The 21,678-nt window shown below is 42.3% G+C and overlaps 2 protein-coding genes across 2 annotated transcripts in view; both read right to left on the bottom strand.

The window, feature by feature from the left end:
• The window catches only part of lrrk1 (leucine-rich repeat kinase 1), a gene marked incomplete at both ends in the record, with an annotated part of 39,639 nt that extends 34,035 nt beyond the window's left edge, over window positions 1-5,604 (bottom strand). The window contains 2 exons of the mRNA XM_080844135.1: window positions 1,343-1,509; window positions 5,538-5,604. Coding sequence (XP_080700261.1) covers window positions 1,343-1,509; window positions 5,538-5,604 — 234 coding nt within the window. The remainder of the gene's footprint in view (window positions 1-1,342; window positions 1,510-5,537) is intronic.
• A 2,384-nt stretch (window positions 5,605-7,988) lies between these two features.
• On the bottom strand, window positions 7,989-18,804 carry aldh1a3 (aldehyde dehydrogenase 1 family, member A3; the record flags this gene model as incomplete). Its single annotated transcript, XM_080843116.1, has 13 exons — window positions 7,989-8,058; window positions 8,294-8,368; window positions 9,428-9,585; window positions 10,184-10,348; window positions 10,823-11,007; window positions 11,582-11,684; window positions 11,885-11,998; window positions 12,431-12,559; window positions 14,093-14,154; window positions 16,102-16,231; window positions 17,892-18,032; window positions 18,223-18,327; window positions 18,709-18,804. The coding sequence occupies 13 exons, from the start codon at window positions 18,802-18,804 to the stop codon at window positions 7,989-7,991; spliced, it is 1,533 nt and encodes a 510-aa protein (XP_080699242.1).
• Window positions 18,805-21,678: the final 2,874 nt, after the last annotated feature.

Raw genomic sequence — 21,678 nt, 5'->3', positions numbered from 1 at the left:
TCAGCTCATTAAACGGCACTTCCTGTTTTTATTCTGGCTTTCTTCTTTCCAAGCAGACACACTTCATAAGAATCCACTTGAATGACCAGTCTCTACTTCTGTTCCATTATATCTCACGACTGAATGTTTCCTAATCTGATGAAAGAGCCCTGGCAACATTCTCAAACATAGAAAAATGAAACTGACACTGTGTTCCAGGTCAGGTCTTGTATGTTTAAGAGGATGAAACATCAATCAACACTACAGGTCACTTTTAATGGACGGGGTCTTATTCAAAGTAGGTGCTGAAAGCTGATGCTTCTTTCATTATCAGAGTGTAAGTGTGCATGTATGCTGAGCTATGGCATTCAGAGCCACTACCACCAATAGCGGCATCATTAACGACCATATTACAGACCCATTAGAGTGGTTAACGCTGACTGGACACAATAACTTCTCTTTTCTTCACTTCTCTTTTTTCATATTCAATTCCCACAGGTGCCAATATTTACCAAGCCTCAGAGAAAATTATGAAATGTCAGGAGGTTATATCAATGTCTTTTATTAGAGTAGGATTCAATGTACATGTCCAAATATGCCTTTCTAGTAGGAATGTCGGTATCTTATCGGTAATTTAACTAGGTCATTATATTATTTTTTACTGCAAAGCAAAATCAACCTCACCAATCAATATTAATGTCAATATCAACCTTGTGTTGCTTACAAAAGCTATTGCTCTTCTCCAGACTTTACCAAAGGACAAAGTGTTGGAAATAATCCTGCTAAGTTCATCTTCATCGGCTCCTAAGGAATTAAACCTTTGAACTGCCCTGTTTCATTACAAAACAAGATACCTGACTGACCAGTAGCTTTCAGAAATAGCATGGGGAGAATCCCGAATCTTGTCTCGCCTATCTCACCACAATGCCAAAAACAGAAGGGGCTGCTTCCTCTTCCCAGCCACTGTAGATACATCCAGAATGATATCTGCATTTCAGCGTGCCTATTTCAGCCAAATTGATGGAGGAACAGCATATGCTAACTAGGCCACCTCTTCCCCTGACGATAGCCAACGTGGAGCTGCATTCAATATAAACAAACATGGGAACGGCAGCTCTTGTGCTTGCTCTGGCTATGGTTGGTTGCTGACTGTGTGCTCGTGTCCAATATTAGATATAAACATGACACCACTCTGCTCTTTCTTCTCTCCCCTCTTCAGGGCATAGGGAATTCTGCTCTTCGCCCCCTTGATCGATAAGACTCGGCTGCCTGTTTCGTTCCCTCCCTCCTGCTCCTGGCTCCTTTCACCTCCAGCAGAAACAACAGACTCGTTAAGTGAGAGAGGAGAGGAAGCATGTCTTACCCGCTCTGGCCGGAGCCCACCACTCTCCTTGCAAGATATCCTGATCAGATCCTGCGCTCGGTCGCTCTCCCCATCCCTGTAGGCCGCCTGGATGTTCTCGAGTGTCGGCGACTGGCCCAAGGAGAAGTTTCCCAAGAGAGAATGTTTGGCTCCCATGTCGGCGGCGCCTGGGACAGGAGCATTGTCAGAGGATATCATTGATCAGTTCCCCCCACAACATTTTCACCTCAGCACACACACTCACACACACAGACGGAAGATGCACTTCAGTCAGAGAAGAGCCTTCGCCATACTGCGCACACACAGTTCCAGCGCAAGCTCAGGGAACAGCCTTGCACCAAGAACGGCATAAAAAAATAGGTCACGCTCATAAAGAATGCACACCAGTTTCCCCCTGGACTAGCTTGTGGCATGGGATGTGAGGGGAGGCTGCGCATACCCCTGGATCTCTCTAAGGACAATAAGGGCTCAAAGGTACGCTGTGCAGAGCCCCTTAAGCAGCATGGATACCCAAAGCCCTCCTGGCTCATCCTGCAGGTTAATGTGTTAGACTTCCATCTGAAGAAACTGCTGGGTGTAAATACAGGGATGCAGATGCACAGACACACAGAAGCATCTACAGCTCCCACTACTGCATTCACTGAAGCGCTGTGTGGGCGTCTGCAGAGCTTAGAAGGGGAAAGGGGATGTGTTCTTAATTTGGCTGACGGTTTGGCTCTCCCCACCACCTGCATATGTGGAAACAGACTGTGTGTATCGCACATCATTTATAAAGAGCGTACTTCTCTTTGACAACCTAAAGTGAAAGTTTGCTTCATAAAGATTTAGGAGGAAAATAGGAGAAACAAGTCTCTTTTACTGAAACTGCTCCCTATTTTGAGGACTTGAATGAATAATTTAGCAGGCAAGTCTGATGGGCTATTTGAGAAATCCTCAGGGACAGTAACCATTAGACCAGTGCCAGGGCTGCATCAATACAGCCTCTCTACTGCTGGAGCTAACAGCCCAACCACAGAGATCAAACTTGAGTTGGCAGCAATTCATCTTGGCTAAAGGCCGTAGGAATACAAAAATATATGGACAACAGCCTGCACGCAGTCAAGATATGAGACCGATCGTGCTTTTTCAGATTTCATACTGTTTAAACGCGTCCACAGCCTGTGGGTTAATTGACAGAGATGACGCAGCCCACAGATACACCCCCCCTGCCACACAAAGAGATCGGTTTCACACTCACATAATCTCAGTAAGAGCTCATCACTGACTCCTGACATCAGTGACAGAGCAGTCCCTATTTAGGCTGAAGATTAAAGGGAGCAAATCCCATTAAAAACCATCCCGTTCATCTCTGGAACATTAGTGTATCATAGCAAATAGATTATGGGTGGTGCTGTAATGAGATTTATTAAACCTTAAGTAGGCTTCCAGGGAGATGTTGACATTATAGAGCATGGAGCATCTGCTACAATAGCATCCAAATCGATACTCTAAAGAGAACCTGTCCAAAAGATCTCATGGAATTTACTGCCTCACCTCAGTGACTCACTGCACTTTTATTTGCAATAGAACACGAGAAACAATAATTTGAATTTGGAAGTATGGTGCCCTCTACAGATTTTACTTCCAGGGTTGGTTAATGCTGCCGATTTTGCTGGATGTACCTCATTAGCAAATAAAAGAAGAAAATCTGCTTATTTGTTGCGCTTACTGATTACATCAAGTGATCAAAAGCGTGTTACAAGACTTGCGACTGAGTGTTTCAGCATAGCGGTGAGATCCTTCCTTTACTGGATTATGTGGTCCTAATGATTGAACTTTCAAAAAACAGATATCTGAAATATATATTTATAACACAATGGCTTTTGTTGGCTGTTATGAGAGGCTTATACTCGCTATTTAAATAACAGTCTTTGTTATGGTACTAGGATTTGAGGCCTTCTCAAACTGAATGCATGACTTAACTAGCTGTATTATATCATTGTTTAGAAAAATAAACAAAAGGTGTCTACTTCATGTGTTTTATTACTATATGTTGTGAATTCCAATCTTTTCAATGGCTTTATGAACAACAAAAAGTTGATACCAGGAAAATGACTTAATGTTCGCTGATGGTGACCTGGGCCATCTGTGTTAAGGCTCTGATGACATCTTCAACAGTACACTAGAGTTGAGTTACTTATCACATGAAGATCACATCAAGATCAAACAGACTGATAAGTGAGTGTGACGCATCAAGTGCTCTTCAACTACTTCAAATAATGGCAAGAAAATATGATGGGCCTTTTAAACATTTTGTACTAAACTACCAAAAATAACGTCAAAAAGTATTCACATTTCTTGATACATTGAAGGCTACGCCACAAATACTACAAGCATTTAAGGAGAGAAAGATATCTTTTGGATACTTCTACAAGCAACCCAAAATAGTATAGTTCAACTCAATAGATCATATTCTGGCAGCTTCGACCACAACTACCACAACAAAGAGACAGCAAATCCTCAACAGTCAGGCTGTGAACATGCTTTTACAACTGACAGTGTGCCTCCTACATAAAGTACCTTGTCATAATGTGACGGCTGATCCAACCCTGTCTGTGTTATCCATGGCAGAATGACACCCTCCTTCTAACATCTCATGCCACACAGCTTGTGCTTGATAAGTCCGGGAAAAAAATAAATCAAGGATTTCCTATCACCAAAACACAGCAATTCCTCTCCCTGAACACCGTCTGCATCCCTCTGCTAAAGAGGGGGAGGATGCCTCACTGACTACGCTCTCCCCTCCTGTCCTTAATGGCAAGGTTAGCCTGTGCTGCCTCCCCTCCTACCCCCTCCCTACCTCCAGCCCCTTTACATACTGAAACCCACCCCTTTCGTCCTCCCCTGCGCTCCAGCGGACTGGTACAGGGCGGGAGAAGAGGGCTACAGTAAGCGTCTGAATGACCTCAGAGCCTTATTTCACTGGCACACTTGTACCAGATGGCTTAAGCAACACTGGAGCCGATTAGCACAGTAGCCTCTTTATGTGGCGTCGGGCGTGGGGCTGCCGCAGCAACCCCCAGCTCTGCTGGCTGGCGGCTGCACGCTCTACAGAGAGTAGCCCTCTGAGCTGCTCTCACTGGTGGCCACGGCTGCCGTTCTCTTGCACTGGCTGGAGGGGGTTACACCATCTACTGGACATTGAGTGGTATAGATCATGTACATGTGCATGTGTGAATTCATGTGGTCCATCTCAGAATTCAGAAATGGCCACAGTAGTGTATGCCTGTCAGATACTCTGCATGAGCCTGACAGATGTTAATCCTAAAATTAAAACAAAGCAAAGATATTCTTTTGTGGATTATTTTACAGTGCTTATGGCAGAAGGACTGGCTTCCATCATTGCTTGTTTAATCATTGCTAATACCTTAAAGACACCCAGTGCAACTTTATATAAACATTCAATGAAAAATAAACATTCAATTTCTAGTCTTTTTTACACGTAGTAAGTTTCAATAACTCCATACCATTACATATCGACATTCAAGGAGCAAAGATGAGACGTCGTTTTATGGTGAGAACTGATAGAAAATCGTAAACAACAACAATCACCAGTGGGGAGAGGCCATTTTTCCATTGACTGGAATCCTGCTTTATTTATTGTGGGCACCAATAAATAAAGAAAATGGCGGCGATTGTTGTTGTTATCGATTTTCTATCAGTTCTCACCACACAACGACGTCTCATCTTTGCTCCTTGAATGTCGATATGTAATGGTATGGAGTTATTGAAACTTACTATGTGTAAAAAAGACTAGAAATTGAATGTTTATTTTTAAGCCTCGAAAGTTGCACTGGGTGCCTTTAAGGTCCTGTGAGGGAGGAACTCTGTACCACAATCAAACTGTACCACAAGAGAGAGCAGAGACTGCCAAAAAAAAGTGAGAGGGACGGTACTTTTACCAAACCCAGCCTTGACTGTACTGGTGCCTATTTACAGCGTCAACGTGTTTCAGTTCTCACTTCTGCATGTGGCTCCCAGTATGTTTCCTGAACCACCTCTGAGACACGTGCTGCAATCTCAACGCGGTTTACGAACAACTCAAAGACCCTACAATCAACTTTGGCTACACTCTTCTTCCACCTCTTTGCTTCATCATTTCCTATGAAAAACTGGATTGTGAAAGAGTTTCAATACATTCACTGTCATTTCTCACCATCTTGCTCTCCCATGCTGCTTGTGGTTCCCTGGTCCTCTGAGACTCCAACAGACCAGTAAGACATCTTTCATCGAATTTGCATGGCCTCCACACAGCTCACAGCATCCTCTTCATGAAGAAGTCATCTTGGTCATGGTATGGTGCTGCTGTCCAGAAGCCTATTTACTGCCACATGCCAACAGAACAACAGTTAAGGAAAACATTTTGGTGTCTACAACACATAGCCTTAGCAGTACTGAGTAGTTCCATTGAGTAATGTAATCTAAATATATTAGCTGTCAGAAAAAAACATGAAGTACATCATATAATGATACTCAACAAAGAATCACATAGGGTTTGTTGAGATATGCTTGATGTAAAGCATGATAAGCATCAATAACCACAAACCATAGCATTTGACATTCAGTTATACTGTTAAAATGAAAGGTGGAAATGCTAAAACAAATAATAATAATAAAAAAAATCATTAATTATCCTTGAAGGAATTGTCCAGGTTAGGATTAGATACCAAGGTATTGAGGCAGATAATACTAGGCTGGTAAGATTACAAGAAACAGGTGAATACAAATGCCTACCGTTGATGGCTAAGAATGCGGCAAGTGTACAGCACACTTTTCACAGTTCTGCCACAGTGCAATGAGATTACCAAGGCAGACGTGACTCATTTTTTCTTGGACTGGAATACCGAAGACACTGACACAGAGGAAAACAAAACTAGTTGGAATAGCCCTGCCTGAAATTGCATGTTAGATAAAGGCAACAAAACTGGGAGATTGTTGTCTGCAACTATATGGTATATAGGCTACCCAAGAGGAATATTTAAAATGATTAAGTTTACGTTGTGTTTTCACTAATGTAAGACATGAGATTGACATGAGAAAACTTTGCGAAACACAGCTCGGAACAACAAATTGTGTACTCTTCGCATACGTATGCAAAGCAACCTCGAATGAGCACAGAAAAGCAATAGCAGAAGGCAATTGCCGATCAGTTACAATGTTATATGCAGGTAATACAAACTTTTACTATATTTTATAGCCTGCTGCTAAAACCTTACATTCTGACAGCTGCGCCATCTCGTGTCTGCGTGTTGGAGTAATTCTGTACTTACCACATTATTGTGTTATCGTTTGTGTAATACTTACAAAACCTACTTTCACGGACATTGCTGCAATTCTTCTCTTGCCATCAACCGACGACTTTGCTAGACCTGATTTGAGAAGTTCGCAGAGAGAAGAGGCTGACTTCCTGATTTACCATCCAGTGCTTCCATCTGATTTGCACTGCACAGTTCTACGGCATTGTTTCGAGACAGTACCCGGAAACGGGAATTGTTACATTCTACTGTTATTAATGACTTGTGCTTGACCTCCTAAGCAGTGTTAATATATCAATGTTAATCAGACTATTGATAGTCTACAACTAGCATGACCACTTCATATGTTATAGAGCTACTTATAATCTTAGGCTGACATTTGTATGTTTGAAAGGCCAAGAAATCACTTCACCATTAAATTAATTCCAACAATGTTGTTTTTTTATTTAGCAGTTAGATTTTAAAGGTTTTACAAAAAAGATAATGACTACTCAAAGAATCATGAAAAAACTTTGCCATTTGGGTTGTAAATAACTGTTACATTCTCTGCAGGTAAAACAATTTAACAAACATTCTCTGAAGAGCAAAAGCACTTTGACTTGATTCCTTCCTTTAGATTTGCTGAATGTACAGCAAATTGTCAAACTATTAAAATACATTAATGACATCATGAAATGTCCAGTTTCACATTATATTTGACGTTTCCAGTTCCAGTAAAGCTTTAAAAAATATCACCACACTACTTAGAGCAGCGGTATTTAGACAATAATTAAAAAGAGCCCTATTGAAACTGGACAGTTTCCTATTCAAAGTAAAAACTGTACATTGGCTGTAAATGTCCCAAATGTGTCTTACTTAGCAGTATGGTATAAAACACAATTTCCTTATTGGAGACCTTTAATGATGGTATACATTTGATACAACAGTATCAAGAGTATCACGTAATGTGGCTCAATCATACAGTATTAGACATACACATCAGTTCTTTTTCCTTTGAGACATATTGTCCTCAGTCCATTCACTGCAGGGGAGATAGTTTAACACTCTAGAAAAAGACTGCAATTTAAGACGCAACGTTTTTTTTTTTTAAGATAGAGCAAAAACAAATTACATTTACATTTGTACATAACATCTACAGAGATAAAAGAGGACAGACAGGTAGCTGGCAGAGGTAAAGAAAGCGTTGGTTATGAGGGAAGGCTCCACAGCCATGGTGCAGAACCATGGGCTTCAGACATGGTATAGATGATCAGGCCAAGCCACATTCTTGCGGCTAGTTGGTGGTGTTTATCACAGGAAGTGCTTGTTTCGATGCTGGGGTTGAGTGAGATGCTGTCTGGGCCTTCTCTCTCTCACAGCTTCTCCGTGATTTTGATGGTGACTGCTTTCACTTCAGAGTACTCAGCTAGGGCATACTTACCACTGCAAGACCAAACACAAACTGAATTAGTTAGGATGGGGTCAACTCTCCTCTAAATGTTTGTTTCTAGTTTGTAGTTAGTAGGATATATGCTGCATTGCAACATAGTAATCCCAAAAGACAATTTGGGTAACATCAAATCGAAAGGAACACAGACAGGAAAATATAACAGTGCGAAGAAACAGTGTCATAATAATGTGACATATTTTGACCAGATCTGATTGTAGTTTTACTCACAGCTCTCGTCCATTTCCAGACATTTTGTAGCCTCCGAATGGAGACTGGGCATGAAGAGCATTGTAGCAGTTCACCCTAGTGAGGAGGATATGACGCCATTAAAAACACATTAACACACAGTCACAGACAGATGTCTTTCATTAACTTATTTTTCTGTTGAAAAATATGTATCCACCTAGTCTTTTAGCTGAAATAGCACAATGGGAAAAACTAATAATAAACTGCTGAAAGAGAATATAATAAATTATGCTATAATGTCTGTAGGAGAGTGGTTATCTTCAGCATTACTGACTGGAAGTTGAGCTACACATTCCTGACTTGGTATGTCCATAATGTGAGGCAAACTTCTATACCACACCATTCTGAGGTCACTGTGTGAGGAAACTCAGCACTCACAGATTTATACTCCATTGCATCAGTTTACAAGCCACACCCACAGAGCTGTAAATCTGTTCCCTCATTTTACCAATCCATACATACCAAGTCAAACTGTTTACTTGAGGAACCGGATTACAAATTCATGGAACGGATTTACAAAGCCATAAGTATAAATTGTGAAACTGTGTAGAAATGGATTACCACAACTGTGAGCAAAGTTTACAGACTGAGAAAATAAATCAGTGGGGAAGTTTATAAACTTAAAAAATGGGATATAAACCCCTTGGTATGAATTTCCATCAAATACATTCTGCATAGTGACCACATGAGGGCTCCCTTACATAGAAAGGTCAGTCATTGGTAAAACATAACAGCACAGACTCTCTACAAGAGTCAAGGTGAAGTCCATCGTTGTTTCTCTACTGTAACTCTATAAAGTTTTGTAGTGAACCTATTAAATGTGATGGATTAACCATAGTCTTTGCTGTTCTAGAGCACTATTACTGAATTACTCTATACCATCAGTTCACTGTATGTTGTTTCACGGCTGCTTTATGAAACTTTTTCGATTTGCTGAAATTTGACACCCCAGTGGTTTTATCCAAGGCGATTCACAGCACAGGCTATGCTGGCATACAGTTAAGACGTTTATCAGCTCATGTGCCTCAAAGCATCTCCTTGTAGTTACAACACTCTGTTCCTCCACCTACCGAAGGTAACCACGCTGGCTGTGAGGGGATTAGTAAGGTCACTAACCAGACGGTGCCAGCCTGCAGAGCAGAAGAGACACTGAGAGCCCGGTCCATGTTGCGTGTGAACACGGCCGCTGCCAGGCCATACTGCGTGCCGTTCGCCCTCGTAATCACTTCCTCTTGGCTTTTAAATCTCAGGATGCACTGCACGGGGCCAAAAATCTGCAGAGAATTGAGCCCAACCAAACTCAGCTAGGATACCACACTATGCAAACACAAAACACAAACATGTAGTAATGCTCTTATTCTGGTCTTCCCCTCATCTCTCAAAACTGCACAGAACTAATTATGCACACATTTTTTTAATTGGCTTCTCATAAATTGGGACAGTATACTTCAGTGCCAGCAACATTAGAAAGCAGATGGTTGGTGACATCTTAGATTTGTTAAGTGTGACATTGCGGTTTTAGGATGGTGAGGTCAGAGAGCTTTGACAGGCCTTTGAAAAAACCTCTCTTGGGATTCGCAAAGAAATAAAAGCTGAGCTATTTTAGGTTTGAAAACATCAGCTTCAAAACCAATGCAAAGCTATGTTTCTGCCCATCAAACTGAAATATTGTCTGTTCTTTCATTTCAACAACAACATTGTAACTAAAAACTATTCTTACTCACAATCCATTCAATTTCATTCTGTTGCTCACCAGTAGATGGCAGTATTATACACACAATAACAACAACAATTGGTTTCATCCCACAAACAGCATGTTACAGCATAAACAAAATGTATGGAAAATAACTAGACCATTGAACACTGCAGTACCTCTTCTTTGGCGATGCGCATGTGGTCTTTGACTCCGGAGAACACGGTGGGCTGAATGTAAAGACCTTTTCCCTCCGAAGCCTGGCCTCCGCACTCCAGAGTGGCTCCCTCCCGCTTCCCACTCTCAATCAGATCCATGATCTTATCAAACTGCTTCTGGTCAATCTACCACAACAAGGTCAAGAGCAAGAGAGAGAAAGTGAGAGGGAGAGAGAGGGAGTGAGAGAGAGAGAGAGGGAGAGAGAGAGAGAGAGAGAGAGAGAGAGAGACAGGTCTGAGTGATTCAGCTGGAATTGTTAGAATTGTCAGCCGATTCACACACTTCTACTATTGGGTGAAGAACCGAACCAAATGCAATTGTAACTAGGTGGTAGATAAGGGTGGCAAACTTCATGAACAAGGACTATAATAGCAAAAGCATTCCAAGCTCAATTAGCCCTCTAGGTGATGATGGGCCATTATGGGCCAACCTTTTAGCCGCTTGTGCAACTAACACTATGTGTAATAACAAAACAGGGTCTGCTACAGGTTTTCTTATGACTATGTCAAAGCACTATGAATAAAAAGCCTCTCAGTCTTTAAAATGTCTGAATTATCAGCCACTTAAAACAGTGCTAAAGTGGCGAGCAAGTCGCTCACCTGTGGCCCGTGTGTTGTTCGTGGGTCCATGGGGTCTCCGGACACTATCCTCTTGGCCGACTCCATGCTGAGGCGCACAAACTCCTCGTACACCTCGTCTTCTACAAAGATGCGGGCGGCGGCTGTGCAGGCCTGGCCCTGGTTGAAGAACGCCCCCTTCTGGGCCTCTTCCACTGCCAGCTGCACTACAGACACACATGAATCAGTGGTCAACTGGACTGGGTTACACAATTCTGTGAGGAGAGAAAGGTTACACTTCCTTTCTGCCATACAGATAAACATGGTGAGCCCAAGCATTTATTCATGTATTCCTTTAATGGTCAAAGAAAGATGTGGATTTGTGGATTCATTGTGCATTATGTTTATTATGTCAGCACCACTATGCCAAAACAAATTCCTGGTAGATGTAAACCTACTTGGCAATAAAAACTATTCTGATTCTGATTGGGTTAGTCTAAGCAAACAAATTCAAATTCTCTTTGCTGTGCTGTTCACATTACTTTTTGCGGACTTTTGCTATTGTACTGTAATAACTTTTTACAGGCATCCTGCTAACCATACAGCAATGTAGTCTATCAAAAAAAAACAATCAGCTGCACACAGCTCTTACTTGTTTGACAAAGACTGTAGTCATCAAAAATTACATTAATATTAATGCCATCACCAAAATGCTTGCTGTGGGTTTTTCAATGTGATACCATTTCAACCTTTTCAGATGTCATTGCGCTGATGTCATATGACAAAAACCACATCACTCACAGTCTGAATCAGCGAAGACAATGCATGGATTTTTCCCTCCCAGTTCCAGAGTCACTCTTTTCAGATTACTCTTGGCAGCGGCTTCTTTGATCAGCTGACCCACCTGGAGACAAAAAGCAGTGAGGACAATCCAGCCAGTCAGGACATCTGCTGATATATCAACAGTGACAGTGACCAAAAAAACACGACTTACTAAAAGTAAAAACTAAGTAAATTAAAGTCTCTCTTAACAGCATTACAGTGGGTATGCAACAACAGGCAGTAGGCTCTAATTGTCTTACGCATCCAGATGAAAATGCTTACCTCTGTGGAGCCAGTGAATGCCACTTTGTCGATACTCATGTGGCTGGCAATGGCCGCGCCAGCTGTGGAGCCAAACCCGGGTAGGATGTTCACGACTCCAGGGGGAAAGCCGGCCTGCGTGGCACAGCCACAAGAATGTGAGTCATTAGGAGCGGAGCGGGGCTGCGCTAACAATCATTACGAATGATAAAAGAGAAACAGCCTAATCACTTAAGACCAGGACTTTTTCCATGCGCCGAAAAGAGTCCAGAACCAAATTGACTAATGGGCTACAAGTGAACCTAAATAGGTCAAAGCAAATGTCCCACAGGCTCTGAGTTCCTTGCCTGGCTGTTTAAGCTCAATGCCATTTTTTTTTTTACTTGATACTTTTATATTGAACAACATATCCTCTTCTCACCGCAAAAGAATGGATGTCTGTAGAAGGATGTTCAGTACCTCTGCTCTGACTGAATGTTTGTGTGTTGGCACTTTTGGCCGCAGTCGTCGTCCCCCCCCCCCCCCCCCCCCCCCCCCACCCCAATGGGTCCCAGGGTTTCACCTCACCTCCTTGATCAGTGCCCCCATGTGGAGTGCTGTGAGTGGGGTCTGCTCGGCCGGCTTGATGACCACCGTGTTGCCACAACACAGTGCAGGTGCAATCTTCCACGTGAACATCAACAGGGGGAAATTCCACTGAGAGCACAGAGAGAAAAAGAGAGATAGGCAAGAGCGAAGTGTTCAACAAACCCCTGTGCACCTGGGGAATACAAGCGTGGCCAACGTGCAGGCCCCGTCAGCAGAAATGAGCACGCGGGCAACATGTTTACTTTTAATGCATTGTTAACTTTTACAGCATTTTGGATACAGTGATGGCAATTATGGAATTTTGTACTCCAGAGAACGGCTTCCTGTTTTCCTTTCATACTGAGTCATGGGCTGTGTGTGCCAGTAGTACTTTTAGTAATTACAGTCAGTGCCTCAGTATGAATAACACTTCATGATATATTATCCCATGGCTAACAACAGTTTTGTTCTTTTGTTGCCAAAGCAACATAAGAAGATACATAGCATTTAGATAAACTTGAAAGATCACTTTTGCTCTAAATTTACAAAATATGCTCTTTCAAGAAACGGGTAATGCGATATGAATTGAGCGGAGCCCCACCAAGCCCCGATCTAATTACCCTGATTGCATTTGCTGTTATTATCAAAGTCACAGATTACTTAGGGCTGCTAACATATAGACTTCACAGAACCGATTTGTAATTGTACCCTGTGCTGGTATTAAGAAACATGGGCACGCGATTAGCAAAAACTGAGATTCAGATTGAATTTCCAGAAAAGTATTTGTGTGATGTGTGTTCTATTCCATTAATCAGCAAAGACTCATTAGTAGTTAATAATATGAGTTAGGATCTGATCTCAGCACAGTACTAAAGAGCTATACAAGCTAATGGGGTAAGAGCGCACTGCTGGGGCTTTCACAGCCTGACTGTGCCATACAGTGGACGCGCGCATCAGGCAAGGATGGAGGAATCGGAGTGGCATTGTGTCCCCTGTTTGGCTGACGCCTGTGTGGATTCTGTTTCAGCCTCAGCCTCGGCTCCGGCACTGTAAGGTAACACCTGGACCGGAGTTCCCCCAAGTGCATGCTGTGTGTCTCTGTGGCAGTGCACGCCCTGATAACATCGTGGCCTACACAGAGGGGCGAACAATGAGGGTGAAGTGCGGCGATCAGGGACCAAAAAACCCTTAACCCAGCAGTGGAGCAGGGAAGGGAAGGGATGATAGAAAGGCCTCAGTTACAACATCACCGAGTGTGCCAGCTGAAGAGGCAGTCTCTTAAGAGAGGGTGGGCGGGGGGACGAGAGAGTCAGAGGCCTACGGGATGCTTGGGTGCGGTGGGGGTGTTGGGGGTGGGCCGGTGGGGGAGTGTTGTCCTCTTAGTCAGAGCGCCCTGTGCACTCGCTAAGTCATTCTGAAAACGGGCCTTGGCACAGCAAGCATTACAACATTTAAAATATTTGCGTACGAGAGATCGCAACTGTAAGCCTTTGCAAGAAGATTAGGAAATGTTGCACACGAGATGATGATGTGTATGACCTGTCTGATTTGCTTAATTGAGATTCCGTGCTTGCGTCAGATACAATCATGAGCTTCAGCCGCTTAGCTGAAGGAAGTGAAACAGCTGACAGTGGGTGGAAACAGACCCTCTTTCATACTTACAGGAATGATTGCTCCGCAAACACCGACAGGCTCGTGCTTGGTGAAACACACAAAAGTTTCATCTGTTTGAAGCGCAAGAGACAACACACACAAAAAAAACATTAACCGCTGTTTTTAAATGCATTGTCAAACATGTGCCTTTGATATACCCAGAGGTTTTTTTCAGGAGAGAAGCTCTTGGATGTGGGCACCGAAACCAAACATGAATAAAAAAAAAGAAGAAAAAGAAAAAACGCCAACGCGCATCTCAGCAGCCCACACAAAGATTTGGCCAGGATGAGTGTATATATTTTACCAGAGATATAATGTAATGGGAGAGGGATAAAGTGTGAAAGGTGTAGGCAGCAGTTCAAACTCTTTGCAGATCTACCCTTGGCTCTGATGCACACCTTTGTTCCCTGTCAGTAGTCTCCTTCTCCAATTCTCCTCCACGGTGGAATCAGATATCCAGCCAGAGGTAATTTAAGGTAGCTCTGCCGCATTATTATTTTGTACTGCACTGTACCCTCTCCTTTGTAAACAGGGAGTTGGAATGATTAACCACATCCCTGTTTCACAAATGGCTAGGTAAAAAAAAGAGAGAGAGAGACGCAGACAAATTTGAAACCTGAGATCCGGCCCTGCTGTGGATCACGGCTAAATGAGATGTCAGAATTGCCGACATCTTTTCTGTGAGTGTGTGTGTGTGTGTGTGTGTGTGTGTTCAGTGTTTTACGGCGCTAGAGGGGAAGTATTTGGGAGACCTGGTACTTCAGGCAATGGGGCAGCAACAGCAGGTGTTTGGAAACACCAAGGGCAATAAAAAACATTTTGGAAACAAATTTTCTTTTTTTCAGTAAGTCTGTTGGGTAGAGATGGTAAGTGGAAATAAAGAGCCATATAATAAAAGCCTGTGAACTGAATGGCATCTGTACATGCCAATTCAAATAAAGCAATATTTTCAGAGCGCACAGTACGATACCATCAAGAAAATCATTACACTATAACCAAGTTTTAAGCCTCTCTTCAGCAACAACGCTCATTTGATGGTGAAATATCTAAAAAAAAAACACTTATTTCTTATTTTATTAAATTGAATTATTTGTTATTAATGCTTTTAAACTACTTCTGAGCAACCACCGATCCCCATTACGTGCATCTTTAGAACAGCAACTCCCTGCCTTATAACATGACATTTGCTGTATAGCTGCGGCAGGATATGTCAAAACCATGGCTGATAATCTGCTAAATCCAGCCCCTCTCCTCTCTGACCTTCTCATGTTTCCCTGCGCGGCTGTTCACCTGTGATTACAGACGGAGAGTCTCCCTCACACAATGGCCATCTTTGACACTCATTATCTCCCAGTTTCTGGGTGATCCCTCACTACTGGTTATCAAAGGTTAAATTTACATATTGCCAGGGCAAACGGCTCCAGGGACACTTCAGGGAACTTATTTTCATAAAACGGATGTGAGTGGGACTTTTTCGAGACTGGGTCTTGGGCGAGGCAGAGGCCAACCAAGAGGGGAAACCATTTTGGGTGTGTGTGTGTGGGGGTGGGTGGGTTAAGTGAGCTGCACTCAAATCTCGTCTTGGGTGCCCAATCCTATCAGTGCAACATCCCAGCACTGGCTGATGCACCTCAATGATTATGATCAGAGCCTCTTCCTTTTCCTTTGTGCGCTTGGCCCTTTCGTCTTTTAACACTTTATTTGAATGTAATCGGGAGGAAGGAGGCTCGCCTGTTTTGTCTATTTGATCCCCTGCGGTGTGGCAGAGACACTGTGGCAGGGGAAGGAGGGAGGAATTAGAGGGGACGAGATACCACCCAGGGCTTAAAAGAATTCACTAACCCCCTGACTTGAGCCAGCGACCATTAACTCATCTCTTTCAGACCGCATTGTGGAAGGAGGAAGCAGCGGTGCAAGCTGTGCAAGTGGCCATGGCTGTCATGACTGACAGCACAAACGCTTCCAGCTAAATAAAGAAATACACAACTGAATGGAGTCACAATAGAATAGACACTTACCTACTGGTAGTGATTTGCCATGGATCTTATCTGCCCAGCCCGCATAGTATCTCAGAGTTTTGATGCTGCCATCGAGATCAATGAAAAAAGCATGCAGGAATGGTTTACCAGCATCCATTGCTTCCAGAGTCTGAAAAGAAAATTAAACGTTAGATCAACCACCATAAAAAACACTCTAGAGATGTATTGCAAGTCCCATAGTATTTAAAATCACAGATGGTTGATTTGACTGACATAAATATTAAATCCAAGATTACCCTAAAGAAACATTGAAAGGATCTGATAAATGCTTCTTAATGTAATGCAGTGGTTGCTACAAAACAATGTTTTATGTGCGCCGTACATACCAACAGTTTAATATGCTGCGGGAATTTGTGGATCCAGAGATGAAATAATAATAATTTGAAAATAAATGATTCTCTCCCCCTCAAACAGAGCACAATGGAGAGACATGAACCAGGACCCAAGCTTTAGTGGGTGTGTTTCTAGAGCCGCTGGCAGGCCCGTGTCTTTTGCAGGCCAGGGTTGGCATGCACTGAAAGATTGGCCAATGCAATTGTAATAGATCATGCACTATGCACATCCCATTGTGATATGCCCTGAAAACAAGCACCGTCATTTTAGACTTCAAATGAATTGCTAAGGGCCTATCACTACATTTCCATATATCTAATTCCTCCTAAAATGATTCACTTGCTAATCCGGTAACCCTGATAACAATTACACCAAGTTAACAAATGACTTGGCTCTGTACTCTGCTATACGTTCAGAGGAAGTGTTTGATGTCCTCTGAGTGAGTGAGCTGGTCTTCTGATGTATGATTTGTTTACAAGATGGATGTCGTCTCCTACTTCGGCTGACACTGTTTCTCCTCATCTTCATGGACTTTCAAAGATGCAGGTCTGCATTTTCAGACCTTCCACGTTAATTAACTTAAAACACTACAAATTAAGAGATAATCAGTAAACTGCTTGGATAACCAAAGAGATCACATTTACCTTTTTGTATAGTCAATCTGTTTTGTATTTCCCCAAACAGTGCTGGGACTTATTGTAATTAATGACACGCCAGCAGAGAACTATAGAACATGTTTGCAATTAGCAGTCACATGCGATCCCAAAATATTACTTCACTCACATCTGTAAAATTTCATTCACAAATGTGTTCCCTAATGCAATCTGGCAGTTCAATGAAGTGAAAACTAAAGCAAGCAGGGGTTTAATTACAAAGATTGTAATACTGCACTTAGAAACCAAAAGTCACCAGTGTACTAGGAGAAGCAGAGGGGGTGTTTATGATGTCATACGAAGCAATGCTGTTTTAGATTTTTGCAATGCCCTTGGCTGTACCACAGGCTTCATCATTCAGTTTTTTATTGGACTGGACATTCTTACTGCTTCTCGTCAAAAAGTGGTATTAACATTTGTGTGTGTGTGTGTGTGTGTGTGTGTGTGTGTGTGTGTGTGTGTGTGTGTGTGTGTGCGTGTGCGTGTGTGTAGGGGACGGGGGCGGGTGGATGGGGGTCTGTAATTCCTAAAAAATATTATGTTTATGAAGCCGATAGCAGTTTATGACTATGAAATTGTACCATGTTAGGATAAGTGATAACAGTCAAGAAAAAGGGCTCAAGCTGTGAGTGAACAGCTGGGAAATGCTCTCTTAGAAAATAATTGTAACGCTCTAAAAAAATATATAATTATTATAACGGCTCTTTAACGGTAAATGTTATGTAATGATAACTTGGAGTTTCCAATTTTCTGTGGTACAGGACACAGGAAAAATCAACTCACTGCGAGCAGGACTCGGTCTCTCTCCAACAAGTCGGCCAATTTGTGCAGTAGTCTCCCCCGACTGGACACATCCAAGCTTCGCCACGGAGATCCCCTCTGACCGGCAGCTCTCGCAGCTTCCACAGCCTTATCCACATCTGCCTGACATTATGGGATATATAAACAAATCACGTGAGATTTTGAATGGACTTTAACTCTTTTAAATGTTTGCCATATATTCAATCTCACGTATAACAATCTAGTGGATTGGCAAGACCACGGCACTTGCTGGCGGCCTAACAAATATCCTCGGCCATATACACCTGCTGGTGAATTCAGAACAGTCACATACCTCATCTGCCTCCTCAACCTCGCAGATTTTCACACCTGTTGCCGGGTTGACTGTCTTAAAACGTTTTCCGTTTATCGATTTGTGCCATTCATTGTTGATAAAGATCTGTTGGATTAAAAACACAGTCACAATGGTTAAGTAGGCTATACAGAAGAAGAAAAAAAACAGATGCTAAAAAATTGCTGGACAAATAGTCTAGTACCATGGAACAATACATTTTAACCACAACTTGGTAAAACGAGTAGCCTACACATTCACTTATTTATTAGTTTAATAATTAACTTCAAGTCCAAGTATGGTCCTGATATCAAAAAGAAACAGCTCGCGGCAGACTCTGTCCACGAACATGCTTATGAAATGAAGTAATACAGTTACCGACACACACAATCCCAGCGCCTGAGAATTTGAGTCTATTCGACTGATTACTTCATCGAAGTTAAAATAGCAATTAGGAAACTTGAATGTGAATTGAATTGTGAATCTTACCTGTGTATGTGTAACCTCTGGTACTTTCACAGGCTGGGGAAAAGGCAAAATGTCCCCTTGAGACAGTCCATTTTCTTTAGTTCCGTTCTGTGCCATACTGCGATAGATAAAGACAGAAAGTTGTGTACAGGGAGCAGTTGTTGACTGGGCACTGTTTCATCCAGCAGGCTTTATAAGAAGTTTTGAAGTTCCTCCCTCTGGACAAGTTAGTCCCAACCCCGCCCCTGTAAACATATTCATGGGCATTCACCGTTGGAGTCCTTAATAAGCTCAATTGAACACGTGAGTTCAATAAATACTCCTACACAGTGGGCAGACGGTGAATAATGGAACAACATGTAACGAATAATACAAGTTAATTCAATAGTCTGTGGTCATTTGTTCTTCATTTCGGGTCTGAGAATTTTGCTATTTTATTCAGAGACATAGGTGTACATGACTTCAACATCCGCTGTGGTTGTCTTCATACTGGACTGCACTGTTTCAATTGACGTAAAACACGTGCTCAAAAACACGTTTTGGATGAGGCTGTTTTTTGTTCTTGCGCCACACAGAAAGGTATTTTCTTTGTTTTATGATTACATTTGCAACAAATGTAGACACTAAAACTTTCATTAGGACTGCAAAATATAGTTTAGACATACATTTAGTCATCTATGAGTATAAGGAAGTTTGGATGATTAATATCTAAAGTAAAGACAAAAAGACATGGAAATATAAGTTGATACTGCTATAATTATGCTGGGTGCACCAAAATAGCTATTCGGACTTCTCTCAGCCCAAAAAGATTACTGTACCCCCAAATTATTGGCAGTGTCCTGCAGTCAGGCAATGGAAGTAATGAGTGTGAATTAATTCTCCAGCACAATATTTACATTGTAACACAGTAGCTTTGATCTAGTTCCAGAGGGGGGATTGGGGGTGACTGCTGGCCAGTCATCAGCCGTGCAAAGGTGTGATGAGTTGTGATGTTCATCGTGAAGTTGGTTTTTGCACCTGGGCCTGGTGAAGTTGAATGGAGTTGAACACATGCAAACAAATGCTTTTGTTCTGGAGGACAAAGCCTTTCCCAGCTTTGGGCTCATACTCAAACACTGTTGCCATTGTTTCCTCTCCATTGCTTCTTGTCACTCTTCTTGTCAAAGTTTAATTAGGACAACGAGCTTTCGAGGGCCCATTTCTCACTTCAGCAACTTTCTAACACTTCCTAATGAGGCTGAGACCCAGAGTGATTGAGCGAAAGGAATGACAGGAAGGAATGGAGAGGGAAAAGGGAAAAGTGAAAGGTGAAGCTGGAAAAACTAATGGGGAAATCAGTTTCCGGAACAGGACAGACAAGGAAAAGGAAAGGAAAGACATTTCCATGCTATGGAAATTGGAGTGTATCTACTCAGTGGGTGCATAATTTACACAAAATAACCTTCTCAAAATATCAACTCAAAAAAACAATATAGATAAGAAAAGATATAGATACAAAATAAGAATTAAATTAAAGAAGGAATAAAATACATTACATTCAATTATTATTATCGTCACAATTTTTAACCTTAATCTAAAAACTATAAAAGTAAAGAGAGTTGTGTTTGAAGTGCTCCCTTATAACCTCCACATCGTGGGAAAGGGGAAGCAGGTGCCCTTATCCTCCAAGCTTGGATGCTCTGGTTAATTGGAGTTTCACACCTTTTAATGAAGGTCAAGTCTTCCCCCCAGCACATCATGGCTGAAGGCTTTCTTTGGTCATTACCAAGCTAATTGTGAGGTCTGCAGTTGCATTTGAACACTACAGTATTATCATTGTTATTCGCTTTTGCCAAAATAGCAAATAGGCAGAAGACAATAAAGAACACAACTCTATATCCTCCAAACATCTTCAGATGTTTTAAGACAAATAGTGAGTGAACAACTGATGGCGTGACTATAGTAACATAATGGATACTTTTTTTGAAATAACATCAAGGTCTTGTCAAGTCAACAGAGAGAGTGAAAAACATGCTTTTGTCTGTTTTTACAGTCACACACAGTGTAAACAGGACGGCCACCATGGTACCCAACCAGCTGCCGCTGCGTGTCAGGCTGCCTCTGCAGGAATCATCTCAATGGGAGATCACTTGCAGGCTCTTAAGGACAATGTGATCACTAATGGGAGAGGCAGTTTCCCATTGCTGTGACTGTCTCTGTCTGTGGGACTGGCTCTGCTGATTGGGCAGACAGTGGTCCATCTCTGGTTTGGAAGGGGAGGGCGAGGGCGAGGGCGAGGGAGTTTGTCTGAGATAACTCCCTCCAGGTGTTCAGAGTTGGAAACAAAGACCCTTTTCAGCCCCCTATGAGAATGAGGAGGTCTCCCGCTTGTTGCAAAATATACAGGATGAGAAAGAACAAAACTCGGGCAGATGCTAATATTCTGCTACAGCACCAAAACAAGGGACCAAGGAAGAAAGCCGTTCCATCAAGTCGCGCTCTTCTGCAACCTCATTAATTAGAGGAGGGACAAAAACAAAAGGTGTCGCAGTAGTTCCGCTCATGGTCCGCACTGCGCGTAACCATCATGGTGAACTGGCTGTAGACAACTGTGGCTCTTCATTGGGGTTTTCATGTAAGCTGGAAGGCCAATGATTTCCACCAAGTAAATCTTTTGTTTCTGCTTTGTTTGAAGTTTCGATGATGATAATGCTTCACATTTGAAAGTTATTATTTTCAAAACAATTAGTCAGAAAATGCCTAAAGCAACAGTAGTAAATTAGTAATTACTGCAATACTTCTCTCTGTTAGGAGCTGTTCAATTAGAGATAACCCTACAAGACAGCTAACGAGGGTCATTATTTGAAGGGCTAAGCATTTCTTAACAAGACAGCATGTTGATAGTCTAGCTGGCTACTTTGGGATAAACAACAACACAGACAGAGAGCTGACAGCAGAGGGCTCTTGGAGGTGCTCACTTCCTCTTTATCAGTGTGTACCATCTGCCTCTCT

This window comes from Sprattus sprattus (genome assembly GCF_963457725.1).
Source record: "Sprattus sprattus genome assembly, chromosome: 8".
Taxonomy (NCBI): domain Eukaryota; kingdom Metazoa; phylum Chordata; class Actinopteri; order Clupeiformes; family Clupeidae; genus Sprattus; species Sprattus sprattus.
The sequence above is the reverse complement of the archived record's forward strand: the minus strand, read 5'-3'. Positions and strand labels throughout refer to the sequence as shown.